This window comes from Brachyhypopomus gauderio, chromosome 7, assembly GCF_052324685.1.
Source record: "Brachyhypopomus gauderio isolate BG-103 chromosome 7, BGAUD_0.2, whole genome shotgun sequence".
NCBI classification, from domain to species: domain Eukaryota; kingdom Metazoa; phylum Chordata; class Actinopteri; order Gymnotiformes; family Hypopomidae; genus Brachyhypopomus; species Brachyhypopomus gauderio.
Window position 1 is genome coordinate 17,999,237 of NC_135217.1, and position 25,532 is coordinate 18,024,768.

A 25,532-nucleotide genomic window follows, 5' to 3' on the forward strand; every position below is an offset into this window, starting at 1 on the left:
TCATGCATGTGCTAATCTGACAGTGCTGCACTTCAGGCTCAATTATGTTGAAGGAACTCCCAGCACTCCAAGCTTATCAAATTTGTGAGCGATTAGCTCATGGAAATCAAGCCAATCTAAAAGGAGGGCAGCTTCTGGCTACCAACTCGAAGATAAACATTTAGGGAACAGACCGTCCTGTCAGCACAACGATCAGTGTCCTCACCTACGAAGCTGTAAAACTCAGTCAACAAAGACATCCTGAAAACAGTGAACTCCCATTGCAACACATCTGTGACCCCCCCCCCCCCTCCCATCCCTGTAAGCAAATCAGCAACACATAAAAGAATCTTGAAAGTAGCCTAAACAATTGGCCAATGCAAGTAGCCTGGATTTACCAGAGAAGCATGACGTCCTGGCAAAGGTCCACGGAGCTATTCAGAGAACCGAATTACTACAGAATGGCCCCTTTGTTGCTGGACGGACTATGGTTTTCAGAAGCTTTTAAAGAAGTGTACCATGGCTGGTTTTGCTTCCCCCTCTGACCACATATTTCTCTTTCTTTTGTTTGTCCCTTCAAACATCAGTTAACGGCTTTTTTTTGTGGGCCCATCTCGGAGCGTAAAAACTTTTCAAAACACTCCTCTACCTCTCTGCATGCCTCCGCACATGGCCTTGTTTAGACCTTGGATTTAAACGCTGGCCGGTTACAGAGTCTCGGTGGAAACTATGACCACCTTCCAGTTGAGAAGAGTGTACAACGCTTACAGAAGGCAGGCCAATGGTAAAAGGCATGTCCACAGAGCATACGCTTCACCTCACTTCGGTCCCCACTACGTCTTTAAGGACAGCACAACCTGGGCGCTGGCTGATGAATGTCCAGTGATTGCAGGTCACTGGTACGACCTCGAGGAAGGAAAGTCTCTGCCTGTTCACAAGAGTGTTCTACTGCGATCGTACACATCTATTCCCAAAACGTTCAACAAGGAACGAATCTGAAGTGACATTTGCATTCAGTGTAGGCGGTCATCAATTGTACGTAGTCTACTGCGTAGTGACAGGAAACAGACTAAAATGGGTTGGTACAGCATGTAACAAATCTGCCTCCGCTGTGAGGAACTGGGGTTCAGTCCCCCTCTGCACAAGTGCTTTATGCTATACCAATAGACTCTCAACACTACACCCAAATGTAAAACAGCTTTCTGCCAAATTTAGAAACTTTGAGGATCATGTTTTGCTGAACTGCTCAGAAGGTTAGAAATCCCAGGTGTGATCAGCAGTTTAAAAGTGACTATCTTTATGAGGCATATGAGAAGGATACTGCAACAGAATACCTTTATAAACCATTATGCAATACAACAATATTAAAGTATAAAGATTAGCTTGCAAAATTAACAGTGAACTTAACGTCACAGGAGAGGGTATAGTACTTGACAGCTTTATCTATGATGTAAACACCGACTTTACAAAAAGGCTTCTATTAAGACAATGAAGGGAATATGACCTATAGTTTCTGCTAGCTTCCTATCAAGAACAGGGGGGAATCTTTAAAAATACTACATCAAGCACTTTCTCTCTGTTTTCAAGACTTAATATCATTAAAAGTGATTTTTACTGCAGTGTCCAAGCACAATCCCCTAGGCACGGCTACAGAACTGCCCTAACCTTGTTTTGGTTAGACAGACCCTGGTAGAGAGCCACCTACCTACTTAATTGCAGGTGCTGGATAGTAATTTAACTTTGCAGAACAGGAATAATGTCTACAGTTTTAGACCTCAATTATATATATTTTATTAATAGCCAACAGCTCTGCTAAACACACTTTTAACTATTTTTTAAAAATACAAGGTTGTCCAAATCGAGACTAGAGAAACCTGTTAAAGTATAGCTAGTGCCAGTCAGACACGCCCACATCGAGAGGAAAAAACGAAGAGACGTAAACACTGGGTGACTACAGAGGAAGATGTCCTCTCTCAACACAGCTCGGGGGTGGTGGGGATTCACACCCCACTCCACACACACACACACACACACACACACACACACACACACACCCTGCTCGCGCGGATCTGGAGGAGGAGCAAGTGTGTCAAAACGTGTGACTTGCAACTGCAGGAACTGTGCGACGTCTTGCAGGGATAACCCTATCCGGGATCACACGTCCACGTTGCACAGCACGCCTGGTTTAATCGTGCACGTTAAGAACGCTGTTAGTCAGTTTGGAAGGCACGCGAATGCGGCGCGCGCTCAACACTCTACGGACAGGCGGCGCGCGCCGTTCGAGAACCTGCAACAAACAGTCGAGTGACGATCATACAGCCAACAAACTAAAACTAATGCACTTTATTAATGCCCGTCTGCCTCTAATGCACTTTATTAATGCCCGTCTGCCTCTCCATCCAAGGAAATCTAAACCCCGATAGACCTAGACAGACTCGGCTGCCTGAGAGGGATAAAAACCCGCATCGCAAGTTTACATGAATGGCATTGAGCTGCAGGATACGGTCGAATGCAAACACCTACATTTAATTAATCTAAAAATAGTAAATAAAATGTGCAAAACGGATTGATTCAGTTAGGGAAAGTCAACATGGCATGAGCCGCCGCTGCAGAATAAACGGCACGACCCAAACGAGAGAAGCACCGGCTGGATGGTTCTGACAGGGCTTACCTTCATCCTCGACGTCCAGCTTCTCCAACATGCCTCCAGATACACCGCGGACCTGCGGACGAGACGAAGGGGACGGTCAAGAACTGCGGATCTGTGTTTCTGCCTCGGCTGCTCCAAACACACGGCTGGGTTATACGGCAAAGAGCCGGTCCGGTCGGGGGTGGGCAGTGGGTTAAATGAAAGCTACAGTAGACGACAGCACCACACTCTTCTCCAAACCCAACTCTTCATCAAACCCAACTCTTCATCAAACCCAACTCCTGCGCAGAACTACAGAGCCTTTAAGCTTAAGCTGCTCCTCTCGCCGTGGCCACTTGTCTCTCCCCAGCCCTGGTCGACGCAGCTCACCTACCCACACTGGAAAACGAAATAAAAAATAGCCACACGCAAACATTTATACTATTTACGCATATTATTAGACGATATTTAAGCCCTTGCGCATCCGTCCAACTGCACTGGGTCCGTTTGCGCCGCGTCTACGTGATCCTGCGTCCACGGAACCACAGACCCGGCTCCCCTAGTCGCGTTAAAATGGAGTATTCCGCCCTGCTGCTGCAGCAATGGACCATCGGCTCGTTCGTGGGTGCTTTAGATGATCCTAGTTACCATTTCGTTTGCACTGCTTTATTTGAAACACTGTACGGTAGATTCCAGGTACCAGGTAAGCAGGTAAAGGTTGATCCTGGTTATTAGTCACAGTTCAGGATCCGGTTCAATCGTCTTCATGGCAGTCGGAGAGAATGATGATATTCATCATAATAATTTCGTAATATCATTACAGCATAATACTTAGCAATCAGGAATACAATATATTTTGGGAGCTGAAAGGGCATGCTTCTAACCAGGAAGTCTTTGGTTTACCATATTAGGAAATCTGAGTAATGGTTGACAGTGACCGTGGCGAACGACAAAGGGTAGACTGCAAAAATAGAGCTGCATTATTATAAGTTTACCCTTATTTTACCCTTTTACGCCATGTAAGTGTGTAGAAACGTGCAGGTGTGTTTGTACAGGGAAATGTTGTGTTTTGTTTTCACCTGTAGTTGTTATTGCACAAAACACATTCGGTAAAGCCCTCATTCAAAATGTCAAACTGTACCTGCAACATTCTGCTAGTGGTGTAAAACAAAGTAGTTTAAAATAATTGCTATTCCTTTTCAGTGCACATAAAAGAAACAGCTTCAGATAATAGAATATGTAAAATTGCATGGAAATAATCATTTGTTCTACAGACACTTGGAGACAAATAGAACATATTGACTTTCTTTCAGAGATTTCTAATAAGAGAGAAAAAGCTTTTTTTTTCTAGCACAACAACTATGCACAGGGATGTGATGAGACGTATTTCTACCCTAACCCTGTGACATGAGAAGTTTATGCAAACCACATGATCATTACTTATAAAATAAGCAGTGAATCATAAAGCAGTAGACTATGTAAAAATGCCCAGGCCGTATATTATGTAGATAATACTTTCTTTTGACAATCTTTCAGTATTTTCTCATAAAAACATTTTTTTTAATGTAATGGTTTAAATCTATAATTACTTAGGTTAACAGTATATGAATCTGTACTCGAAGATGAGCATTTCAGAGGCTTGATGACAACCTGAAATCACACTGTAAATCACTTTTGCTCTTTTGTCACCACAGTGAGAAGCCTGATTTATCAAACGTTACCACATAAGCCGTCTCTCTTTGTATGCAATTTTCATGAAGACACAATGTCTTAAAATTGCAGAGGCTGTTGAGATTTAGTGACTCATTGTTTTACTTAGTAACTTCCCAGTGCAGCATCTGGTAGAGGCCACCAGCAGAAATAATGTAGAGTGAGAACATATTTCCCTGGAATGAGTCAGTAGGTGTGGCAGGTTTTTATGTTGGCAGGCCGTAAATGTGCCTGCTACAGAATTGTTCAACTTTGAGGAGGGCAAATGAGTCAGATCTCTTTAGCCGATTGGCCTAACAATCCTTCACTCATCCATCTCCCAGTGCACCTCCCCATCCACACCCCCTCCACTGGACCTTCAGAACCACTCCCACTGGTTCCTGTTCCTCTCCCATCATCACAGCTGATTAGGAGAGGACAGGGCCAAGGACACTGGACTGCACTGAAGGCCTGTGCAGACCAGCTCTGTGGAGAAGTACAGAATATCCCCCACGTGAGCCTGAGCAGAGAGAAGCTACGAAAGTTGTCCTACCTGGAAAGAGAACCCAGAGGAGATGAATGTTCACAGAAAAGTGTTCTCAGTCACCTTAGATCACATGAAAATAGACGAATAGATCCCCCACAGTTTGTGTAGCGGCTATGTGGACAATAGAATACAGCTAGCCTCCTTCCACCTGAAGAAGACAGGTAACATCACTAGAGTCGTGTTCTTTCACCTGGACGCCATTTAGCCTGCACTTCTAAGAGCAGGATAGAGCGGACGTGTCTGTGGTGTCCTGTGTCACGGAATACCTTACCCACAGACCTCAGAATGTCCGGCTGCAAAGCTTTATTGTGGGGGACATTAGTAAGGGGGGGATGGAGTTGCCTGATTGGCAGCTTTGTGGTGGCAGAGTGGTGTCAGCTCAGCCATGGAGAGGCTGTTGGAGGGAAGACTCCAACACGTTGTGAGCACGTTGGTCCACTGCACACTCCTTCAGTGCAGTGGCCAGAGTGCAGCAGAGAGACCAGGTAGCACCCCCCCCCCCCCCCCCCGCCTCTGTGAAGTGCACACTTCCCTGCTGCAGAGTGGATTGATACACTACAGTGACTTTGGCCATGTAATGTGATCAGACAATTTCACTCACTAGTTATTATTACTGTTGCTGCCATGATTGTTCTTTGATCCAGGGGTCTGTATCTTGCTTGTTAGCATATAACCCTAACACTTCATCATCAGTTGGGTATTTATAATTGGGATTGTAAAGGAGACGCATGCAGCACACCAGTGGTGTGGCGTGAGCGTTACCTGGCCCGGAGAACAACACCCCTCATCACTAAGGGGTTTACAAGCATGGGAGTTTTTGCTAATCTAAAATGCTACTATTATGGGGATAAAGTTTGAATTTGTGTGTGTGTGTGTGTGTGTGTGTGTGTGTGTGTGTGTGTGCGTGTGTGTGTGTGTGTGTGTGTGTGTGTGTGTGTGTGTGTGTGTGTGTGTGTGTGTGTGTGTGTGTGTGTGTGTGTGTGTGTGAGAGAGAGAAATAGTTGAATATGTGACTGAGTACATTCAGGCTGTGCTGTGTTAGGCAAGCAGATGACACATCTGCTGAGAGCAGCGCTCAAACCCTGCTTAGATTACCAGGCAGGAGGCTAGGACAACAGCATGCCAGATGGTGTCTGTTGTATTGATTTTGGCTCATGAACATGATAACCAGTCAAAGGCCTGAGTCTTGAGGCCCACTGAACTGTCAAAGGGCCTGAGTTTCGAGGAACTTTTTAGCTCAGCCAGTAGGCACAGACACAACCTAGAAGTGCAGTAGGTAGCCTATTACACTGCATCTGTTTCAGCACATTTAAACACCATGCTAGGAATCCTAGCACGATATCCTGTATCTGCACAGGATATTCCAAGGTCATTGCTGAACTGAAAAATAACTTTGTTGATTGGAAAATTGTTATTCTGGGCATTAACACTTGTTACAGTTCTCTCAAACTAAATGATTATAACAGCACACACACAGTGGCTTTTTACCATTCTGCTCATGTGGCTACAATACTGTTACTCATGTCACACTATCTCTGAAGGACCTTCAGCAAAGGCACATAGCTAGATCAGGCTGCGTTGACGTATGCGCACTTCTGAAGCAGCCATGACGTATTTTGCAGTAAATTATCTTCAAAGGGGCCATTTTGAATGAGTGAATCCTAACTACCTCCTCACGGTCTACAGTCTTCTCTGTTGCTACTCTCCCAAGTTGTGGACGGTTTCTCAATAACGTAAGTTGTGCTTAAGGTAAATCTGAGCACCAGCCAGAGAATGCCTGCCAGGCAGGGTGGGGAGGAAGCCAACTGCCATGAGTCCTCACCATGCGTGAGGTAGAGATGGGGGCGGAAAAGGGGGTCAGGGGTGGCTTGGTGGATGGAAGGCCGAACCGCTGGCCTGTTTCCGGTGGGGAGGAGAATGAGCGCAGCCGTTCCTCCGGACGCACAGGATCAGAACGACCAGGCTCGGGGCAAGCGGGCTCGGAGCGGCCGGGCTCTGGACCGATGGGTGCTGGCTCTTTGGTCACTTGGGTTGGAGTGGTGGGTGGTGAGGACACCCCAGAGGCTGTGTGGATGAGAGAGAGAGAGAGAGAGAGAGAGAGAGAGAGAGAGAGGAGGGGAGTAAGAAAGAGGGAGAGAGAGGAATGGAAGAAGAGAGAGAGAATGGGAGGAAGAAAAACATAGAGGAAGGAAGAGAGAGGGAGAGAAGGAAACAGAAATGTTATATAGCACCTCGTAACTCATAATGACTCAAAAACAGACATGCCATGTATGTAAAACTGCAAAACAGAACACACATCCTGTATCTGTAAAATACATAAATGCTATTTAAATCTCTAGCATGCAAAAACACTCAGTCCCCAAGCTTGTTATTTTTATTCATCTTAAACATTTTATGACCTTACATCCCCTCAGCTGCAAGTCTTGGTGTTTGTTAACTGTGATGAAATAGCTGAGCATCAAAAAAGACTGTTTACCCACCCCCCCACCTACAACTCCACCCTCCCCACCTACAACTGCACCCTCAAAGCCTATAACTCCACCTCCCAACCTACAACTTCATCCTCAAAGCCTATAACTCCACCTCCCAACCTACAACTGCACCCTCAAAGCCTATAACTCCATCTCCCCACCTACAACTGCACCCTCAAAGCCTATAACTCCACCTCCCCACCTACAACTTCACCCTCAAAGCCTATAACTCCACCTCCCAACCTACAACTTCACCCTCAATGCCTATAACTCCACCTCCCCACCTACAACTTCACCCTCAAAGCCTATAACTCCACCTCCCCACCTACAACTGCACCCTCAAAGCCTATAACTCCACCTCCCCACCTACAACTTCACCCTCAAAGCCTACAACTCCACCCTCCCCACCTACAACTCCACCCTTTAAAAAAAATCGAAGAATGATTTCCAGCCGAAAGTTGTCTGGTGCTATGACATTTACAGCACTACTCGATACACCGAACTTTACTGCAATTTAGTCAGACCCAATTTTTTAAAATACTCTATGGCCTACAAATTCGAAATCTATATTTCCAGAGTGTCTTTTTTTAAAAGCTTTTTAACATCATGTTTAAAATGTGTGGTTACCGGACAAGACGTTTAATAAACAATATCTCTGCATTGCCAGCTTTAAGCTTAATGGTGTACCGACATACCCATTTGGAAGCTACTGTACGCTAAACCCAAGAACGCAGGAACCAGAAATATCAGGCCAGGTAAGAGGCCTGAGGGCTTGTCTTGTCTGAGGGCTTGCCAGCACAGTGTGCATGGCTTTATCGCGCTTATTTCACACCTCGTTGGGTTCTCATGCCAGCAGGGTTCACACTGTGTTTCCCAGCATTCCCTCCCACACCTTTCTCTCCACCATAGGGGGGGGGGGGGGGGGGGGGGGGCTTCTGCTACACTCCACCATAACGATTCTCCTTAATGTCGGGCCATTACGAGACACGCAATTATTGCCTTGCTGATCTTTCTGGCAGCACAGCGAGGCCGGAACAAAGGTGGAACCTGTAGACGAGCCCCAGATTGCATTACACAGTCATCTCCCAGGCCCGGAGAACTCGCCAAAGCCCTGTGGGGAACCCTTAACACGAATCATCTTGAGTAGTTTGCCTCGCTGTGTTTGCTCGCAGCATGACTGATGTTGGTCAGGTGATCAAATGGCTCCCTCTCGGATTCTTTCACTGTGTCCTGCGATTGCCTTGATGCTCTGATTGAAGGTGACCCAACTGGCAGTGTGTTCTTCTCTTGCGGTCAAATCCAGGCGCCGCAGTTTGGGAAGCACTCCATCTTCGGCTTGTGTTCGACACGCTCACCTGTCCTTGCTGAGGGTACAGCAGAGACATTCTTGGTTTTCCACTTTAATTGGCTTATGAGGGGAAAGTGACATTGTGCAAGTGGCAAGACTTCCCGAGTCGAGATGACAACGAGCTCTGAAGTGACATGTGTGCGGACGCTTGTTAACAGAAAGCAGAGGTTCTGTGGTTGGAAAAAATACCACCAAAGCTAGAGTGATAATTAAAGAGCCGCTCTGTGTGATGACAACATCTGGGCTATCTGTGCTCCTCTCTTTTCCATCTCTTTTCCTCTCTGTGCCATCACCGCTACCATGTAGGCAGGACATATTCACATTTTACTCATGCACAAACACATGCAAACACAGCACCTTCCTCTTATTACCCCTCCCCCCACTGCAAAGTAGAACAGTGTTGTAATATCATAGTGAAACATCCCCACTATTTCACAATGGGACATTCCTGCTATATCACGGTGGAACATCCCCACCATATCACAGTGGAACATTCCTGCTATATCACAGTGGAACATCCCCACCATATCACAGTGAAACATCCCCACCATATCACAGTGGAACATTCCTGCTATATCACGGTGGAAATGTTCTGCTATATCACAGTGAAACATCCCCACCATATCACAGTGGAACATTCCTGCTATATCACAGTGGAACATCCCCACCATATCACAGTGAAACATCCCCACCATATCACAGTGAAACATCCCCACCATATTACAGTGGAACATTCCTGCTATATTACAGTGGAACATTCCTGCTATGTTACAGTGAAACATCCCCACCATATCACAGTGGAACATTCCTGCTATATCACAGTGGAACATGCCTGCTATATTACAGTGGAAAATCCTCACCATATTACAGTGGAACATTCCTGCTATGTTACAGTGAAACATCCCCACCATATCACAGTGGAACATTCCTGCTATATCACAGTGGAACATCCCTACCATATTACAGTGGAACATTCCTGCTATATTACAGTGGAACATTCCTGCTATACTACAGTGAAACATCCCCACCATATGACAGTGGAACATTCCTGCTATATTACAGTGAAACATCCCCACCATATCACAGTGGAACATTCCTGCTATATTACAGTGAAACATCCCCACCATATCACAGTGGAACATTCCTGCTATATTACAGTGGACCATCCCCACCATATCACAGTGGAACACTCTTGCTATATTACAGTGAAACATCCCCACCATATCACAGTGGAACATTCCTGCTATATTACAGTGGACCATCCTCACCATATCACAGTGGAACACTCCTGCTATATTACAGTGAAACATCCCCACCATATCACAGTGGAACATTCCTGCTATATTACAGTGGACCATCCCCACCATATCACAGTGGAACATTCCTGCTATATTACAGTGGACCATCCCCACCATATCACACTGGAACATTCCTGCTATATCACAGTGGACCATCCCCTTTATATCCAAGCCCACTATATCACATTGGAGCAGAGCTGCTCACGCTGGATGATGGAGATATGAGATCATCACACATCTTTAACCCTGTGACACACCTGACCGAGATTAAACTCAGTCAGCATAATCCAAATGCTGAATGGCCCTTTTGTGACAAAATCTACGTGCCTGTCAGCTAAAATGTGCCCAATAGAATGGCCACTTTACTTGGACTGAAAAGCTGATTTTTTTCTAGAGGCCAGCATCCTAATAGCCAAGTTGGCAACATATTGCTGCCACAAAGAGCCTGTATTCCCAGAGGCAGCTATTTCAACAAACCCATCATCAACACGTCAGACTAGATCAATCGCCACCAGAGTCCCATTATACCATTACCACATGAGATGCGTTACATGTACATGTACGGTACTTACAGAACTTGACAGACACTCTTATTGGGAGTGACTTACATATTTATCTACATATATTTACATTATAAATACACACCCTATGAATGGAGCCCGAGACCCTGGAGTCATCATCACTATCTGCCAGATTTGTCCTCTGTCTGAAAGTCAGCAGCATGAGTTTAGACAATGCAGGTTGTGTCCAGGTTGATGAGTTGACCTGAGTGTGTATGTGTCCTCCAAATCTCCTCTCAACGCAAGTGATGCTCACTTCTCTGACCCAGGTCACCGGCGTCGTCCCCGAGTGGGGCCAGATCTCTCTTCCTACACTGGGTTGATGAAATGTACGCTTAGCTCCTGGTTCTGTGCTATGGTCATTGCGGATTCCCTTTCAGTGCCCTGAGTTTTATGTTGGAGTGGAAGAACTGTGGGAGTGTGTGGGAGTGTGTGTGAGTGTGTTTACTCTCGGAGGATCAGACAGCAGGTGCACATGGCTCTGACTGCATGCTGCTGTCTGACATAGCCTGTAGGGAGGAGAGAGTTTGCCAGAGGTCAGCTGAGTAGACCCCACATACACACACGCAAACACACACACACTCATATGTATGCTCATATGTATGCTCATACTCAATCAATCAGAGAATGGACCTCAAATAACTTCCTACAGCTAAATGATAACAAGACTGAGGTATTGATCATTGCTCCTGATAGGCTTAGTCAAACGATTAAGCAAAATCTTGGACTTCTTTCCTCTGCTGTCCACACTAGCCTCCGAAATCTGGGAGTTATCTTCGATCAGTCTTTAGCATTTGATTCTCATGTTAAACAGCTGTCAAGATCCTGTTTCTTCAACTTGAGAAATATCAGTAAACTGAGATCTATGGTTTCAACAGCAGATCTAGAGATGCTGATCCATGCGTTTATTTCATCTCACATAGACTACTGTAATGCCTTGTTTTCATCTCTCAGTGTATCAGCTCGTGGTCGTTTACAGATAATTCAAAACGCTGCAGCGAGGTTACTGACCAAGTCAAGCAGACGGTCTCACATAACACCCATTTTAAAATCCTTACACTGGCTTCCTGTAGAATTCAGGATCCAGTTCAAGATTTTAACTTTAACAGAGCACTACACAACACAGCTCCTGTGTATGTCGCTGACCTGCTCCACCCCTACACTTCATCACGATTACTCAGGTCAAACAACCTGAGTTTACTGTCTGTGCCACGCTCATGTCTAAAGACTCGTGGAGACCGAGCATTTAAGGTGGTTGCTCCAAAACTGTGGAACACACTTTCTCCACATTTAAGATCAGCTGACACTGTAGATACTTTTAAAAAACAGCTAAAGACTTTCCTTTTTACGCAGGCGTTTAGTTAGTGGTGGAGGTTGCAGCCGTTGACCTTGTACACTGTATTTTATTTCTGTTTTATAGTGTGTGTTTTTGTGTCTTTGATTTATTTTATTTTATTTTATTTTCCGTTGTAAAGCACTTTGTGGCTTGTGCCTGTGAAAAGTGCTATATAAATGTATTTTACTTACTTACTTACTTACTATGCAAGAGGGCAAAGAATTATAGTCTTTCCTACCTGCAAAGACTCCCTACCCAATTCACACTCAACAATAGCATCTGCTTCTGTGTGTGTTTGTGTATTACATGTGTGTGTGTGTGTGTGTGTGTGTGTGTGTGTGTGTGTGTGTGTGTGTGTGTGTGTGTGTGTGTGTGTGTGTGTGTGTGTGTGTGTGTGAGAATACCAAACTTGTATGTATGTAAATTCATCCTACACCTGGTGAAATGGAAATAATGTTCATATTTATGTGTTTCCTAATTGAGAATGTCCAATGATTATAATATAATCTGTATAATAACAGTAATTCAAAATTCAGTTACTGTCTGCGATATCACTGTCTAGCCAACCTGTATCTTCTGTCCCTGTAGCTTAGTATCTTCTAAGGACACACACACACACACACACACACACACCACAGATGAGAAGCTTAGACTTGAAGCTGCTATTCTATGAGTTTACAGACAATGAGTTTATAACAAATAGCCAATGTTGTCTTGAAAGTGCAAATACTTCTGGAGAACAGTAGCTGCACCATGCAGACCTACACAGTGCCACGTCTGCGTAAGTGAGGAGCACAGGTGAGAAGTACAGGTGAGGAGTACAGGTGAGGAGTACAGGTGGGAGATGGTTGGCTGTTGGGAGTGGAACGAGGTGGAATAACATGGAGCCATGGAGCCACTGTCCTTGGACTGATGGGTCTAATGGAGAATCGAACATTACAGGAACAGCTCCCTGATGTTCTCTGAAGCTCTGAGGAGAAGCTAGCTCTCAGTCCTGATTCTGGATGTACTTCGACCCCCTCGGCTGTTGGAATACCAACTTGAGGGGGGGGGGGGGGGGTCACTGTGTTGCCAGTTTAGCTTTTCTGCAACACAGCCACCCATGCTCAGCCACTCAGGAGCTCCCAGCAGGCTCAGAATAGACTGGGCCCCGTGCCCTGATTTCAGAGGTGGCCTCTGCTATCACTCTGAGCACCAGCTGTTGGAGATAATGGAGCTGGCCTTCGAGGCTGTAAATATAGACGCGTCTATAACTGTGTCTATAGAAGGATGTTTCGGTTGTTATGCAAATGGGGGATCCGTTGACCTGAGAAAGAGCTTGTATTTAGTGTCTGGCCTTCATAAGGAATGAAAGGGTGTAAGAGAGGGAAATAATTATAGATTTGGTTAGATAAGTAGTCACATTAGGTTTGTGAAAACATTGACACCCAAATCGGTGAAGGTGGTTCTGAAAAGCATATCTGACATGAGCATTGCACCTTGATGTTGAAGACCTGCCTGAGATTATCGTCTGCAATTGCTGCTTCCACAATAATCCTGTCAGCAATCCAGCTTTGGGGATGCATTTGAGGGCTGATCTAACACAGTGCGTATTTATCACACAGCTTGCCACCTAATTATCATGCCTCACACTTACAGTGTGGGCAGCCAGACCGGGTAGGCTGTGTGAGATGTTAAACACCCACCAGATCCAAGGTGAGATGGAACGAGACAGAGAGGTTCAACCGTCAGGAGGACGCTGAGCTTCCAGAGAGCTGGCGGGTTCTCCACGGGAGAAGACCATGGAGCTGACGTTCATTCCATCTCCAGCCAGTCGCCTTTCTTAATCAGTGCTCTCCTAATGATCCAGTTTCACTCCGCCACCTTCTTAATTTAGCCATGGCCTATGACGGCTACTCCCGACGACGCACTAAGACCTAAGTGTGTGTGTGGGTATGTGTGTATGTGTGTGTATGTGTGTGTGTGTGTGTGTGTGTGTGTGTGTGTGTGTAGGTCTTTAGGTGTCACTGTTGATACTTCACTCATACAAAATCTAGTTAGTTAAATTAGTTAAATTAATTTTAACTAAAATGTTAAAAAATTATTTCACTCAAGTTTTTTCAGGTAAGAATATTTTGTGTAAAACAGGAAATTTCCATTGGGCACAAGTAAATGGCTCCCCCCAATATGTTGATCTCGCCATGATGTTGCAATAATGAAAACAGGAACATTTGAACCTTTCACTGGAAATCTTTCCTCCCCAGTGTTCCCACAGTCCTCTTATTTACAGTGTAGAAACTACATGCTGATAGGTGCCCCCCTCAAAACCCTTGAAACCTGAATCCTCAAGACACAAGGATAAATGTGTGTGTGTGTGTGTGTGTGTGTGTGTGTGTGTGTGTGTGTGTGTGTATGTGTGTGTGTGTGGTTTTGCTTATGCTTTGTTAAACCTGCATAATGACAAGTTATTAGAAGTGGGTGGCCGGTGACTTAGAAGATAATAGTTGTTTTAATTACATTTTCTTTGAATCCCAAATATGGATTAAACCCCTGCCTGTTTTGGAAAATCCTGTGGAAAGAAAAAATATCTACACTCAAAATGAAGTTCTCAGGAGGCCCGTTGGGAGTGTGTGTGTGTGTGTGTGTGTGTGTGTGTGTGTGTGTGTGTGTGTGTGTGTGTGTGTGTGTGTGTTGAGAGAGAACGACCAGTGTCAGTGTTTACAGTAAGTTTTCTCTGCTCTGATTTACTCAAGTATTTCTACTTTACTCAAAAACAACAAACCAAAACAACAACAAAATGAGCATTACTGCTCTATTATACTGGGACTGCTGAGTGGACACAGCAGAACAGTTCTGATTCAGCATGGGTCAGCTCCAAACATCAGACTTTTATTTACTTTAGCTTCTGGAGTAAAAGATTGAAGAAAGAGATACAAGGATTCAGATCAAACTGGAACGTTCTGGTCTGAAAGGTGCAGATCAAACGGGGAAGTTCTGGTCTGAAAGGTGCAGATCAAACGGGGAAGTTCTGGTCTGAAAGAGTTCTGAACAGACATGGTCCTTCCATCCATCCTGCTGCTGTAAGCAGTCCGATCATCATCAGAGACAAGCGAACCAGGTGCACCAGCAGCCATACCTAGCCAAGCTGTGACACAGAAGAGCTGGTTTGGTTGGCACCTCCAATTGTTCCTACTTCCTTAATTCCACCACATCTTCATCTCACCTGCCCATCAACACGCTGTCCCACTGAAGTATACGGGCTTTGAAGGCAGTTTTTAGCGGAGGTGTCTAGCCTTCGTGTTCCTGAGGCTTGCTAGTGTTTTTGTATCTCATGGGGTTTTGTATCTCATTGTAGCCCTTCTGGGGTCATGCTGGTCTATTTCTCTCTTTATATTAGTGTTTGACATACTTATGCCTCGGCACTCTTGAGCTGTTCAGCCTCTTCATAACTCAAAGTAATCATTTACTCCACAACTTCTTTGTGCTAGCAACTGAGTTAATTGAGTTGTGGGCAGATGGGGTGTGTATAAAAAATGGTCAGTGATTAATTTTAAATCTCGTGTGCTAGAGTCCAGAGCCAAAGTACTTCTGCACTGCACCCTACATGCACTGAATAGCTCACACAATCAGAAAGTGCTGACAGTGCCACAGAAGGCAGGAGACAGACTGCCATGGTGACTTAAGATCAAGTGGCACTTTGACACAGCCGTCTGTACACCTGCAGAGAGCTGCTGATACCAGAGAGTTGCATACATCCAGCCTGAACACTGTTTAACTCCCACGAACCAGTCTGAACACTCCTCAACTACTACCAACCAGTCTGAGCACTGTTTAATTCAAATCAACCAGCCTGAACACTGTTTAACTCCCACGAACCAGTCTGAGCACTGTTCAACTCCCATCAACCAGCCTCAACACTGCTCAACTCTCAACTTAACACTGTTTAACTTCCATCAACCAGTCTGAACACTGTTTAACTCTCATCAACCAGCCTGAGCACTGTTTAACTCCCACCAGAGGCTTAGAGGAAACGTAGCAAGGTCCAGATCCAAGAGTCCAGATTCTACCGTATTCATGGATGAAGTGTTCTGGCAAGCGTGCTGGTCACACTCACCCTAGCTTGATTACCCAGCAGCCCTGGACTCATCATGTAAGCATTAGTCCAAGCTGCATCTGTCAGCACGCTAACAGCATCAAACGAGCTGAAATGCAATTAAGAGCTTCAGATGGATCTGGATAGACCAGAGTGTCCACAATCAGCAGAAGTGATTGTGCAGAAACACTTGGACAGAGAAATAACTATGGTCAAAAGAAGAAGAGGAAGAATTTACCATCGCAACTTTTTTGAACAAATAAACACACATTGCCCTAATAAAATAAACTTTAAGCATTATTGATGGTCTAAAACTTTTGCATTATACCCTAGCACTGTCTCCTAAAGAGATGCACATGGATATAAGAGTGAGCTAGCGATGAGCTACGAGTTCAGACTGAACAGTCTTACTGCTTCCCAAGAGGCTGTGAGGCTCAGACTGGCGTCTCCCCGCCCGCCCCTCCTGGCTCTTGAACTTCTTGCTTCCTCTCAGGCTGCTGAACCTCTTCATGACTGCCGGAGGGATGGTGGTCGTCGGGGCACGGTGCACCAGCTAGCCCAGCCCCGAGCTGCGTGCCGGGCCTCACCCTCAGCGCGGATCCACCATCGCACCCCGGGGTCCCACGCGTGGGTGCTCGCCTGGGAACCTCGCTGGGGTTTGGCGAAGTGCAGGAAGTCCTCTTCTGGGATCAGATGAGAGTCAGGGAACGCCAACAGGGTGCCAAGCCGCGATCCTGTTCGTCCCAGGTTCCTGGAGGGCCGGGCCGTTCGGGTCGCCCGTCTCCGAGACTCTCTCCTGATCTCTTTCTCACACAGTGCAAGATCACAGCCTCCTGGCAGCCGATTGTCAGGTGCAGCTGTGTGTGTGTGTGTGTGTGTGTGTGTGTGTGTGTGTGTGTGTGTGTGTGTGTGTGTGTGTGTGTGTCTTCAAAATAGCCCATGTTGCAGAGGCTCTGTAAAAGGAAACCAACACATTCGGGGAGAGGCTCTGTGTGTGATTGGCTGAGCAGAGGAAACACACCTCCCACCCTAACACACCATCACTCTAAGTGCAAAATGCGCAAGCCAGTGTGTTAGCTGTGTCATATTGCACACTCGTGTTGATTAAATGTTATTCTGAACTGGCAGCTTTATTTCAGACAATTTAATCAAGAGCATAGGTGTGAAGGATATGAGCTATGCTTTAATTATATGCAAACTAGCTAAATATAAATGACATGCAAATGGTCACAATCCCAGAGAGACGTATCTACAGTAGAGGATTTGCAGGGACTACATTTGCTCATTATAGAGAGAAGTGTTGTACTGTTTTGCATACAAATGAGATATAAATTATAATCCCCATTAACTCACATGCAACTGGAACTTCTAGAGGAAACATTTCATTAATAAAAATCCAGACCAAACCTTCTACATATATTTTCCTTGCTTTTGCTTTTAACGTTTACTTGCTAAAACATCAGATAACATTCAAATGACAAATAAATATCTGGCAGAAGTATTCAAATAGTCTGTGCAGTAAACAAGTAAACAAGCAAAGCCACTCTACTGAACATCCCATCATGACAGCCTGTCTCTCCTGCTAAAGTTACCATGGCACCCAGTATGTTTCTTCTCTTTATGGGTGTAGGTTGCATACGCAGTTGAGCCGCTCAGGAACTCAGGAGGGTCAGGACAGACCCAGGGACAGACAAGCAGGGCGTCTCCTGGATTATCTGCTGACGGCAGATTGGTAGTTCGTATTTTTCAACCACGCCACAGGAACCCACTCCAGCAATGAGACAGTGAGTTCCACGCTGACTTGAAGTCTTCTCAAACATCTACAGTCAGTAATTACATTTCACAGTACAATGTTTGTTCATGCTGCACGGGGGGTGGAGGTGGTGGTGGTGGTGGTGGTGGTGGTGGGGGTGGTGGGGGTGATAACACAGCTTAATGTCCCTCGAATGGCACCAGAAATAACTCTTGCTCCATGGGAGAACATTGCACAATTCTGCAATGGCTCATTAAAGATGAAGCAGGCCCCTTTGCCATCATCCAGTAGCTGTGGTGTGGCTTGCCGTAGACATGCGCCACTGGGCGTGGCTTAAAGGGCGGAGCCTGGCAAAGTCACAGCACTCCCTGCTGTTGAAAGACTGTCATTACAACTTTACAGTCTTATGTATCACTTTCCCCCCATTTCCCCCATCACCATCCCCCGTTACATATAACAAATACAAATGTACACACTGATGTTGTCCATGTCCTTAGCGTCCATATCCTCAGGGTTCGTGTCTCAGCCAGTTAAAGAGACAATAAATGTTCCTGCTTTTCAATTGTCAAACATTTATTACTGACTTACAGGCGTCATTAAAACGGGATTAAGGCGGAGCCCAGAAAGCACATAATTCCCCCACTTCCTGTCTTCATTCCCCATCACATGGTAACATGTTCCACACCCACTCATTTGTTCTGATTTTTTAAAATATAAGATTTACTGATTTAGTATTTCAGAAAGTTTAAGGGACATATCTGTGGCAGTAATCCAGTGCTATGTAGTACGGGGTTCAGAAAGATCAAACCATGAAAAAACTGTTCAAGAGAAAGAAAGCTAATTGATCATCACTATGTTTGACAGAAGCCTGCTCTTAACAGCATCACAAATTATTCATAATCTGTGTGCTTGGACCACAGGAATAATCAAAATGATTCAGTAATGGTATAGGCAAAGAGACAGTGAGCCGTATTAGTGCGGGCTGGGTCTGATTACCGCATCTCCCTCGTATCCGCTGATGTTCACTGCTGCTAATAGAGTGAAGCCGCTAACTTCTGCTGAGTCATTCAAGGCTCCCCCGCCTCAGAGCAGCACTGTCCACGGACGAGATGGAAAAGAGTGAGTTGAGCGGCTGCTTCCAAACACACATACACACACACACACACACACACACACACACACACACTTCATTTTGCCCTGTCCTTGTTCCGGGGCTAAGGATGGCTTTCATTTTTCGAGAGGGGCACAGGGAACACAAGGGCCGCATTGTGTTCTGTCCGAGGTGACCTTGGCCTCCCACACGGCGGCCAGATGCTCCGTGTGCACACACCTTTCATTGAGTGGCCTCCAGCAACGCTTCAAAGAGGAGACCAGGCCCACTGGACTTTACAGGTTCTGGTGAGGAGGCTCAGGAAAAGAGTGAGTCACAATCGAACGCAGCTGCTCGACACACGTGGTCAGAGCTGAAGGCCCTGAATGCAAATGAGTCGATCAATCAAAAAAACCGCCTCATCAGTTCTGGATCACCGGGACCGAGTGAAATAAGTCGAGCAGCACCGTGGTGAAAGGCGTCTTTTACGGGACGCTCTTCACACGCTCACCGGTCCTCCCTCGTAAATTCGAGGATGCTCCTTGTCCACAAGTATTCCCAGATAAGGCCCGGCCCGGCTCTGGAATGCTACGGAGCGGCGCCGACGGGTCACAGATGTCGGTGAGACATTATCAACGTGTTGTGCAGACGTTATCTTGAAGGCAGCACAGGGAGTGAGTGCCAAACAGGGTGGGTGCTGGGGCCAGGCAGGCCTCCGAGGCTAAAGACACACATTCAGTTTGTGTTCATGATCAAAGAGGCAGCCGGTGTGCCTAGCAAGACAAAAAAACCTATGGGCTTTTTTGGGCCAGGTGTGTACTGTATATATATAAATATTTGTGTGTGTGTGTGTGTGTGTGTGTGTGTGTGTGTGTGTGTGTGTGTGTGTGTGTGTGTGTGTGTGTGTGTGTGTGTGTGTGTATAAAAAGATACACTGTTGATATCCATATTTCAGCTGAGTCAGAGTACTAAACCTTATCTTTTGTCATCTGTTTAAAGAGGAATCTGTTCCCCACAGGCTAAAATTACCCACAAGCCCTCATCTTGTCGCCAGGATCAGTCGGCCTTGGTTACATAACTCCAGCACAGTTGAAGCCGAAACACACATAGGCCACAAATCCAGGCCATAGGCCACAAGTCCAGACCATAGGCCACAAATCCAGGCCATAGGCCACAAATTCAGGCCATAGGCCACAAATCCAGACCATAGGCCATGTTGTGATGAGCCTGTGAGAGTGAGATCCCGAAGAAATACACAAAGGTAGAAAGGAGGGTGGAGCAAGAGGGTGGAGCAGGTGGGTGGAGAAGGTGGGTAGAGGAGGTGGGTGGAGGAGGCAGGTGGAGCAGGAGGGTGGAGGAGGTGGGTGGAGGAGGTAGGTGGAGCAGGAGGGTGGAGGAGGTGGGTGGAGGAGGTAGGTGGAGCAGGAGGGTGGAGGAGGTGGGTGGAGCAGGAGGGTGGAGGAGGTAGGTGGAGCAGGAGGGTGGAGCAGGTGGGTGGAGAAGGTGGGTGGAGGAGGTGGGTGGAGGAGGTGGGTGGAGCAGGAGGGTGGAGGAGGTGGGTGGAGCAGGAGGGTGGAGGAGGTGGGTGGAGGAGGTGGGTGGAGCAGGAGGGTGGAGGAGGTAGGTGGAGCAGGAGGGTGGAGCAGGTGGGTGGAGAAGGTGGGTGGAGGAGGTGGGTGGAGGAGGTGGGTGGAGCAGGAGGGTGGAGGAGGTGGGTGGAGGAGGTGGGTGGAGGAGGTGGGTAGAGGAGGTGGGTGGAGGAGGTGGGTGGAGCAGGAGGGTGGAGCAGGTGGGTGGAGAAGGTGGGTAGAGGAGGTGGGTGGAGGAGGTGGGTGGAGCAGGAGGGTGGAGGAGGTGGGTGGAGAAGGTGGGTAGAGGAGGTGGGTGGAGGAGGTGGGTGGAGCAGGAGGGTGGAGGAGGTGGGTGGAGCAGGAGGGTGGAGGAGGATGGCGGCAGAGGTGTCAATTCCAGGTTCAGAAAGTAAAAGTCCTCACCAGGATTTTGCTCAGGTATCCAGGATTGTGTTGATTCCACTAATTTTACCTGGATTGCACTAATTAGAAATTCTAGCAACCTTGAGCAAAATCCTGGTGAGGACTTTTACTTTCTGAACCTGGAATTGACACAACTCGGGATGGCAGCAGTGGCCACAGACACTGAGCAGAGCGGTATTCCAAACCATCGCATGCTGTTTATTCCACTGTCGCCTGGTAACAGCATCTGTGAGGGGTGGGGTTTAGGGGCGGGGTTTAGGGGCGAGCTTAAAGGGCATCACTGGAGCACTGCTTGTCTGACAGAGCCGCCATAACACTCTTCATTCTCAGGGAAATTACGCAGACACACACACAAAACACTTTGGGTTTCAGAATTGGGCCTTGGACAGTGGACGTCCAAGTAGCTTCTGAACCAAAACGCCGTGGTGAGAACAGCAGGTCGTCACTCCACTCCCCCTTACCCACACCAGACTGCAGGCACTCACACGCATATGGTCACTTCTCTCTCTCTCTCTCTCACACACACACACACACACACACACACACGCTGAGAGGAACACATGCCCTTCTGCAGGAGCATCTGGACTACTCAGATCTTCAAAAGAAAAGGGGAGAGGGTTGAAACACTAGATCAGAGCTGTGATGCTGTTTTCACATACTACGGGACACATGATTAAGACCACAAAGCCAGTGAAAACTTGTAAAATGTGTTTTGCTTTCGGTGTCTGTATTTTCATATTATCATTCGTAATCCACATTCATTAAAATTAAGCATTCGTTAATAGATTAAAAAATTAAGGAACATAATTTAAAGGAATTCAAACCTTTTGATTGTATTTGAGGACACAACTATGATTCTAATGCCCACTGCAATTTTATGTACTTTGGTTCCACCTAGTGGACAAATACGAGAATGGCTACAACAGAAGTATTTCGTGTAGCCATGTAAAAAGGTTAATGTAAAATTGCTAATTCCTTAACGTGCCTCAGGGTCAATGAATTTAAACATTAGCAGTCGTATAAGCTTCTTAAATAGTCCAACTCCACTTTTAAATAAATTTCCCTCTGATTTGAACTAAGAATTAGAAGGAAATAGCACATATACTGTACATGCGCAATCAACCCGATGTACTTGCACATTTTGACCACTGGGTGGCACGCTGACCTTAAAAAGCTTAGGCAGGAGCACAAAGATTACTTTGCTTTCTTTGTATTTTCTTGTGTTTCTGATGTGATTTAAGAATGATACAGCATCATTCTGTTGCCAAACGCCTGAAACTGTGAGTGTTTTATCAGCGGTCTGTATGACTGCGTGCAATTTAGGTATTTCTCCCAACCAAGAGCTTGAACCTAAGTTCATCAATAATCACGTGACAGGAATGATCAAGCTAATAGCCTTTTCATATTCAGATATTTCTTTGTTCTCTCTAAAGATCCTTATGATATAATCTTTATAAAGAAGAAGGAAAACAGACAAATGTGTTTTCCAATTCATCCTTTGCAAAGTATTAAGTACAATAAAGGTTATATGAACTAAAGTTATAGGTACAATAATATAGGTAAGAGTAATAAAGTTATATTGATGTTTTTACTTGGATTTTAAATGATGAACCTTGAAAGCTCTCTCTCTCTCTCTCTCTCTCTCTCTCTCTCTCTCTCTCTCTCTCCCTCCATCCCTCCCCAGTATTTATGACTGTTGAAGCAAATCCATCAAAACCTAATTCCAGTCAATCTGGGTCCCTCACAGGACAACGGCCCTGACCTAGATGTGTGATCATCACACTCAGACTCACCACCACTCTGTGTGTGTGTGTGTGTGTGTGTGTGTGTGTGTGTGTGTGTGTGTGTGTGTGTGTAGAGCTCTGTTAACCTGTTTCATGCACACAGAATGCTCACAACTATCGGCACACAAATTATATGAAACTTTCTAACCTTATAACATTTTCCACACTATCATTATGGATAACAACATTAATCGTTCATCTTTTAATAAGTTCAATAATCAGCCTTGTAAAAAGAGAGAGGGTGAGAGTAAGATTCCCTCTCAGACAGACAGACAGACAGACAGAGCGGGCTAAATGCACTCTTCCCCAGGCAGGATCCACAGAGGCTGCTTGTCCACAGACGGCTTGCGTGTGTGCGATCCAGACCGAGGTTGTTCGGTCCAGCTTGGCCGAGTGCTCGGGCTGGCGGTGAGGGCTGGCGTCCACCCACACGTACCCGCCCACGCACCCCGCCGCTCACCACGGACTGCCGAGGGCGGCCATCTTGACATTCACTCCCTCTTCGTGTGGTCCAGTGCAGGTGCAGTGTTTGGTGATGGTCTAATGATGGAGGCTCACTAACACACTGCTGGAGTCCACGGTGCACATCACATGCATTTCACACACGTATGGCTAGTCCACATACCACCCAGATTTCATTTCCACTGAACCGCTTCTAGATCCAAGACAAAGGACGAATAAATCACCGTGTTTTAAAGCAGCACAGTGTTACATGCATAGATGAGCCAACAGATTGAGACCTACACCCTCAATTGAAACTTGACTACACACTTCCTTAGTGTAATCCCTCACTTTACCGGTTGCCAAGCCCTTTAGAACTGAGTAAGGTGAACTATAGAAGGTAATATGTGAGGAAAATCTATCCATGATCCACGTTATTTGGTGAAGGACAGTAAAGCACTGATATTAGTGCACCAAACCAAAGGTTTTCAATGGCCCTCCATCAGACCCATAGTGTAGTCATCATTCTTTCTCTTGTTATCTGGGCTTTCATTTTGTGCGTGTCGCATAAGGATAATGGACGGGACTTTTGAGAAGCCACTTACGCCTGGTGTTACTTTAACTCAAAAACCCAATGCCACAGGCTTTTGCTTCCCTATGTGAATGGTACCATTTCCCATATGTCCAGAATGCAATCCCTGTGTGTGACCACTGTGAGTGGAGCAGGAAGCAGGACGGAACCTGCCCTGACCACCCCTGACCTCTGACCTCTGGCCTGAATTCACCCAGGAAAGATGCCCGTGGGAAGATGCCTGCTGCCCTGGCATCTGCCCCGTGGCAGCACCTATATTATTCCCCGTTTAAATGACTGGTCATTATGCTTTCAGAGGCATTAACCGGCATAGTCCGACACGAGATCTGATTTGGTGATGGGTGCATATTATTCTGTTTGGGCTACAGTGAAGTTTTGCATGAAATTGTTTACTTTGTCGAAAAGACTAAACAAGGAAAGAAACAGAGCGCGCTGTGTTTATTGCTTTTAATTATATGATTTTGAAAGAGCAGCCAAATCCAGGCTTGCGTACATTTCTGTTTAACTGTAGGAGAATGTCTCCTGTCCTGCTGTCCCCGTCCTCCATGTCCTTCCACGGGGCTTATCAAATGTTAGCCGTTAGCTTCCGTCATGTCCCCGCGCCGGTGATTAACCACAATCTACCGAGCAGCAGGTGAATCCGTAAATCATTGTCAACTGTTACTTCCTTCTAGTTTCTGATGGCACCAGTCCATGGGTGAAAGGTGGAGGCAGAGACCACCACGACCCATTTGAGTGTAGCTGGTGCCACTTATACACACCCACACAGCCATCAAATCAGCACGGTGCACAATTATGGAAATGACTAAGAGCTCCGTGGCGGTTTGGGTAAAACCACTCAGACGGGAGAAGGCTGGGCGAGAAAGCTACCGCTGACAGCTTCAAAAACCACTGGTGTTATGGGTCTGGATAGAAGATGAGCTCCGAACTGCATGCAGACACTCGCTATTCATTTAAATAAAAAAAAAACATTTTTAATGTGCACTTAGAAATTATAGCTCATCTGTTGTCATATTTGTGTTAGCCGTCTTCCGTTTCTTTTTCTTTCCATTTCCAGTGATGATTCTCAGACCACATGACCACTGGTGGCTGGATTATTTTGGGGTTGTGGGTCATTCTCAGCCCAGAACTGACAGTGACACATGTAAATAAACACCGCTGCACACACCACCACCGTGTCAGTGTAACTGCTGGCTTTAAAGATCTACCACTACTGCAAAACCTTCTGCATCTCAAACCAGACCTTTGTTCACACAGACTCTCCTTTGGTTTCCTGAAATCCTGAACCGATTGGCCCACCTCACGGCCCACACAAATATATAACAAAAGCTTTATGTCACTGTCCCAAAACACCTTCCGCAGACGGTTTCTTCACAAAGGTCCCCACCTACCTTTCCTGGTGCAGGAGAAGAGCCTGATGCTGACGGGGGAGGTGGAGATGGAGGTGGAGGCGGAGTCCTTGGAGGAGGAGCGGAAGATTCCGGAGAAGCTGAGGCGACGCGTGGACTTGGCCGGCGACTCCTGCTGCGGGGGGTACGGGAAGATGGTCTTGGGGGACCCGGGGCTGTTCCTGCACCTGGCCGGGGCAGACATGGGGCTGGGCGGCCGGCTGAAAGGGCCCCTGCTGAAGAAGCCTTTGGTGGGGCTGGCGGTGTGACAGACGGCCTCTCCCTGGGGGGTGGAGACACAGCACAGAGCATCCAATCACACGCTTCGCCCTGGGCATCAGGCGCTACAACCACACTGCAGTCAGGAGACATCCTAGACTCCATCTTTGTGAGGAGCTGTTTTATAGACTCCAAACATCATTTGCCCGTTACTTTCTCTGATTGATAAACCAACAAATGGCCCCATAATGACTTGCAATAAAATCTAATTGGACTTTAAATTCAAAATATTCTTTCTTCTAATATATAGAGCCTTTTTAAGAGATTTTTCCTATGACAGAG

At 46.3% G+C, this 25,532-nt stretch overlaps 1 protein-coding gene across 6 annotated transcripts in view; it reads right to left on the reverse strand.

Moving 5' to 3' along the window:
• Positions 1-25,532, reverse strand: part of prkag2a (protein kinase, AMP-activated, gamma 2 non-catalytic subunit a) — a 46,879-nt gene that overhangs the window by 12,286 nt on the left and 9,061 nt on the right. For 3 of the 6 annotated variants that reach the window (XR_013132363.1, XM_077012222.1, XM_077012223.1), the window contains exons 3-5: positions 24,975-25,254; positions 6,667-6,908; positions 2,651-2,702 (exon numbers count right to left, since the gene is read on the reverse strand). Coding sequence is in view for 5 of the 6 variants with exons in the window: in XM_077012222.1 (XP_076868337.1) it covers positions 2,651-2,702; positions 6,667-6,908; positions 24,975-25,254 (574 nt within the window). In the remaining variant the exon portion in view is untranslated. Of the gene's footprint in view, positions 1-2,650; positions 2,703-3,256; positions 3,504-6,666; positions 6,909-16,340; positions 16,793-24,974; positions 25,255-25,532 lie in introns of those variants that run through there. The other 3 variants (XM_077012224.1, XM_077012227.1, XM_077012226.1) reach the window with 3 other exon arrangements.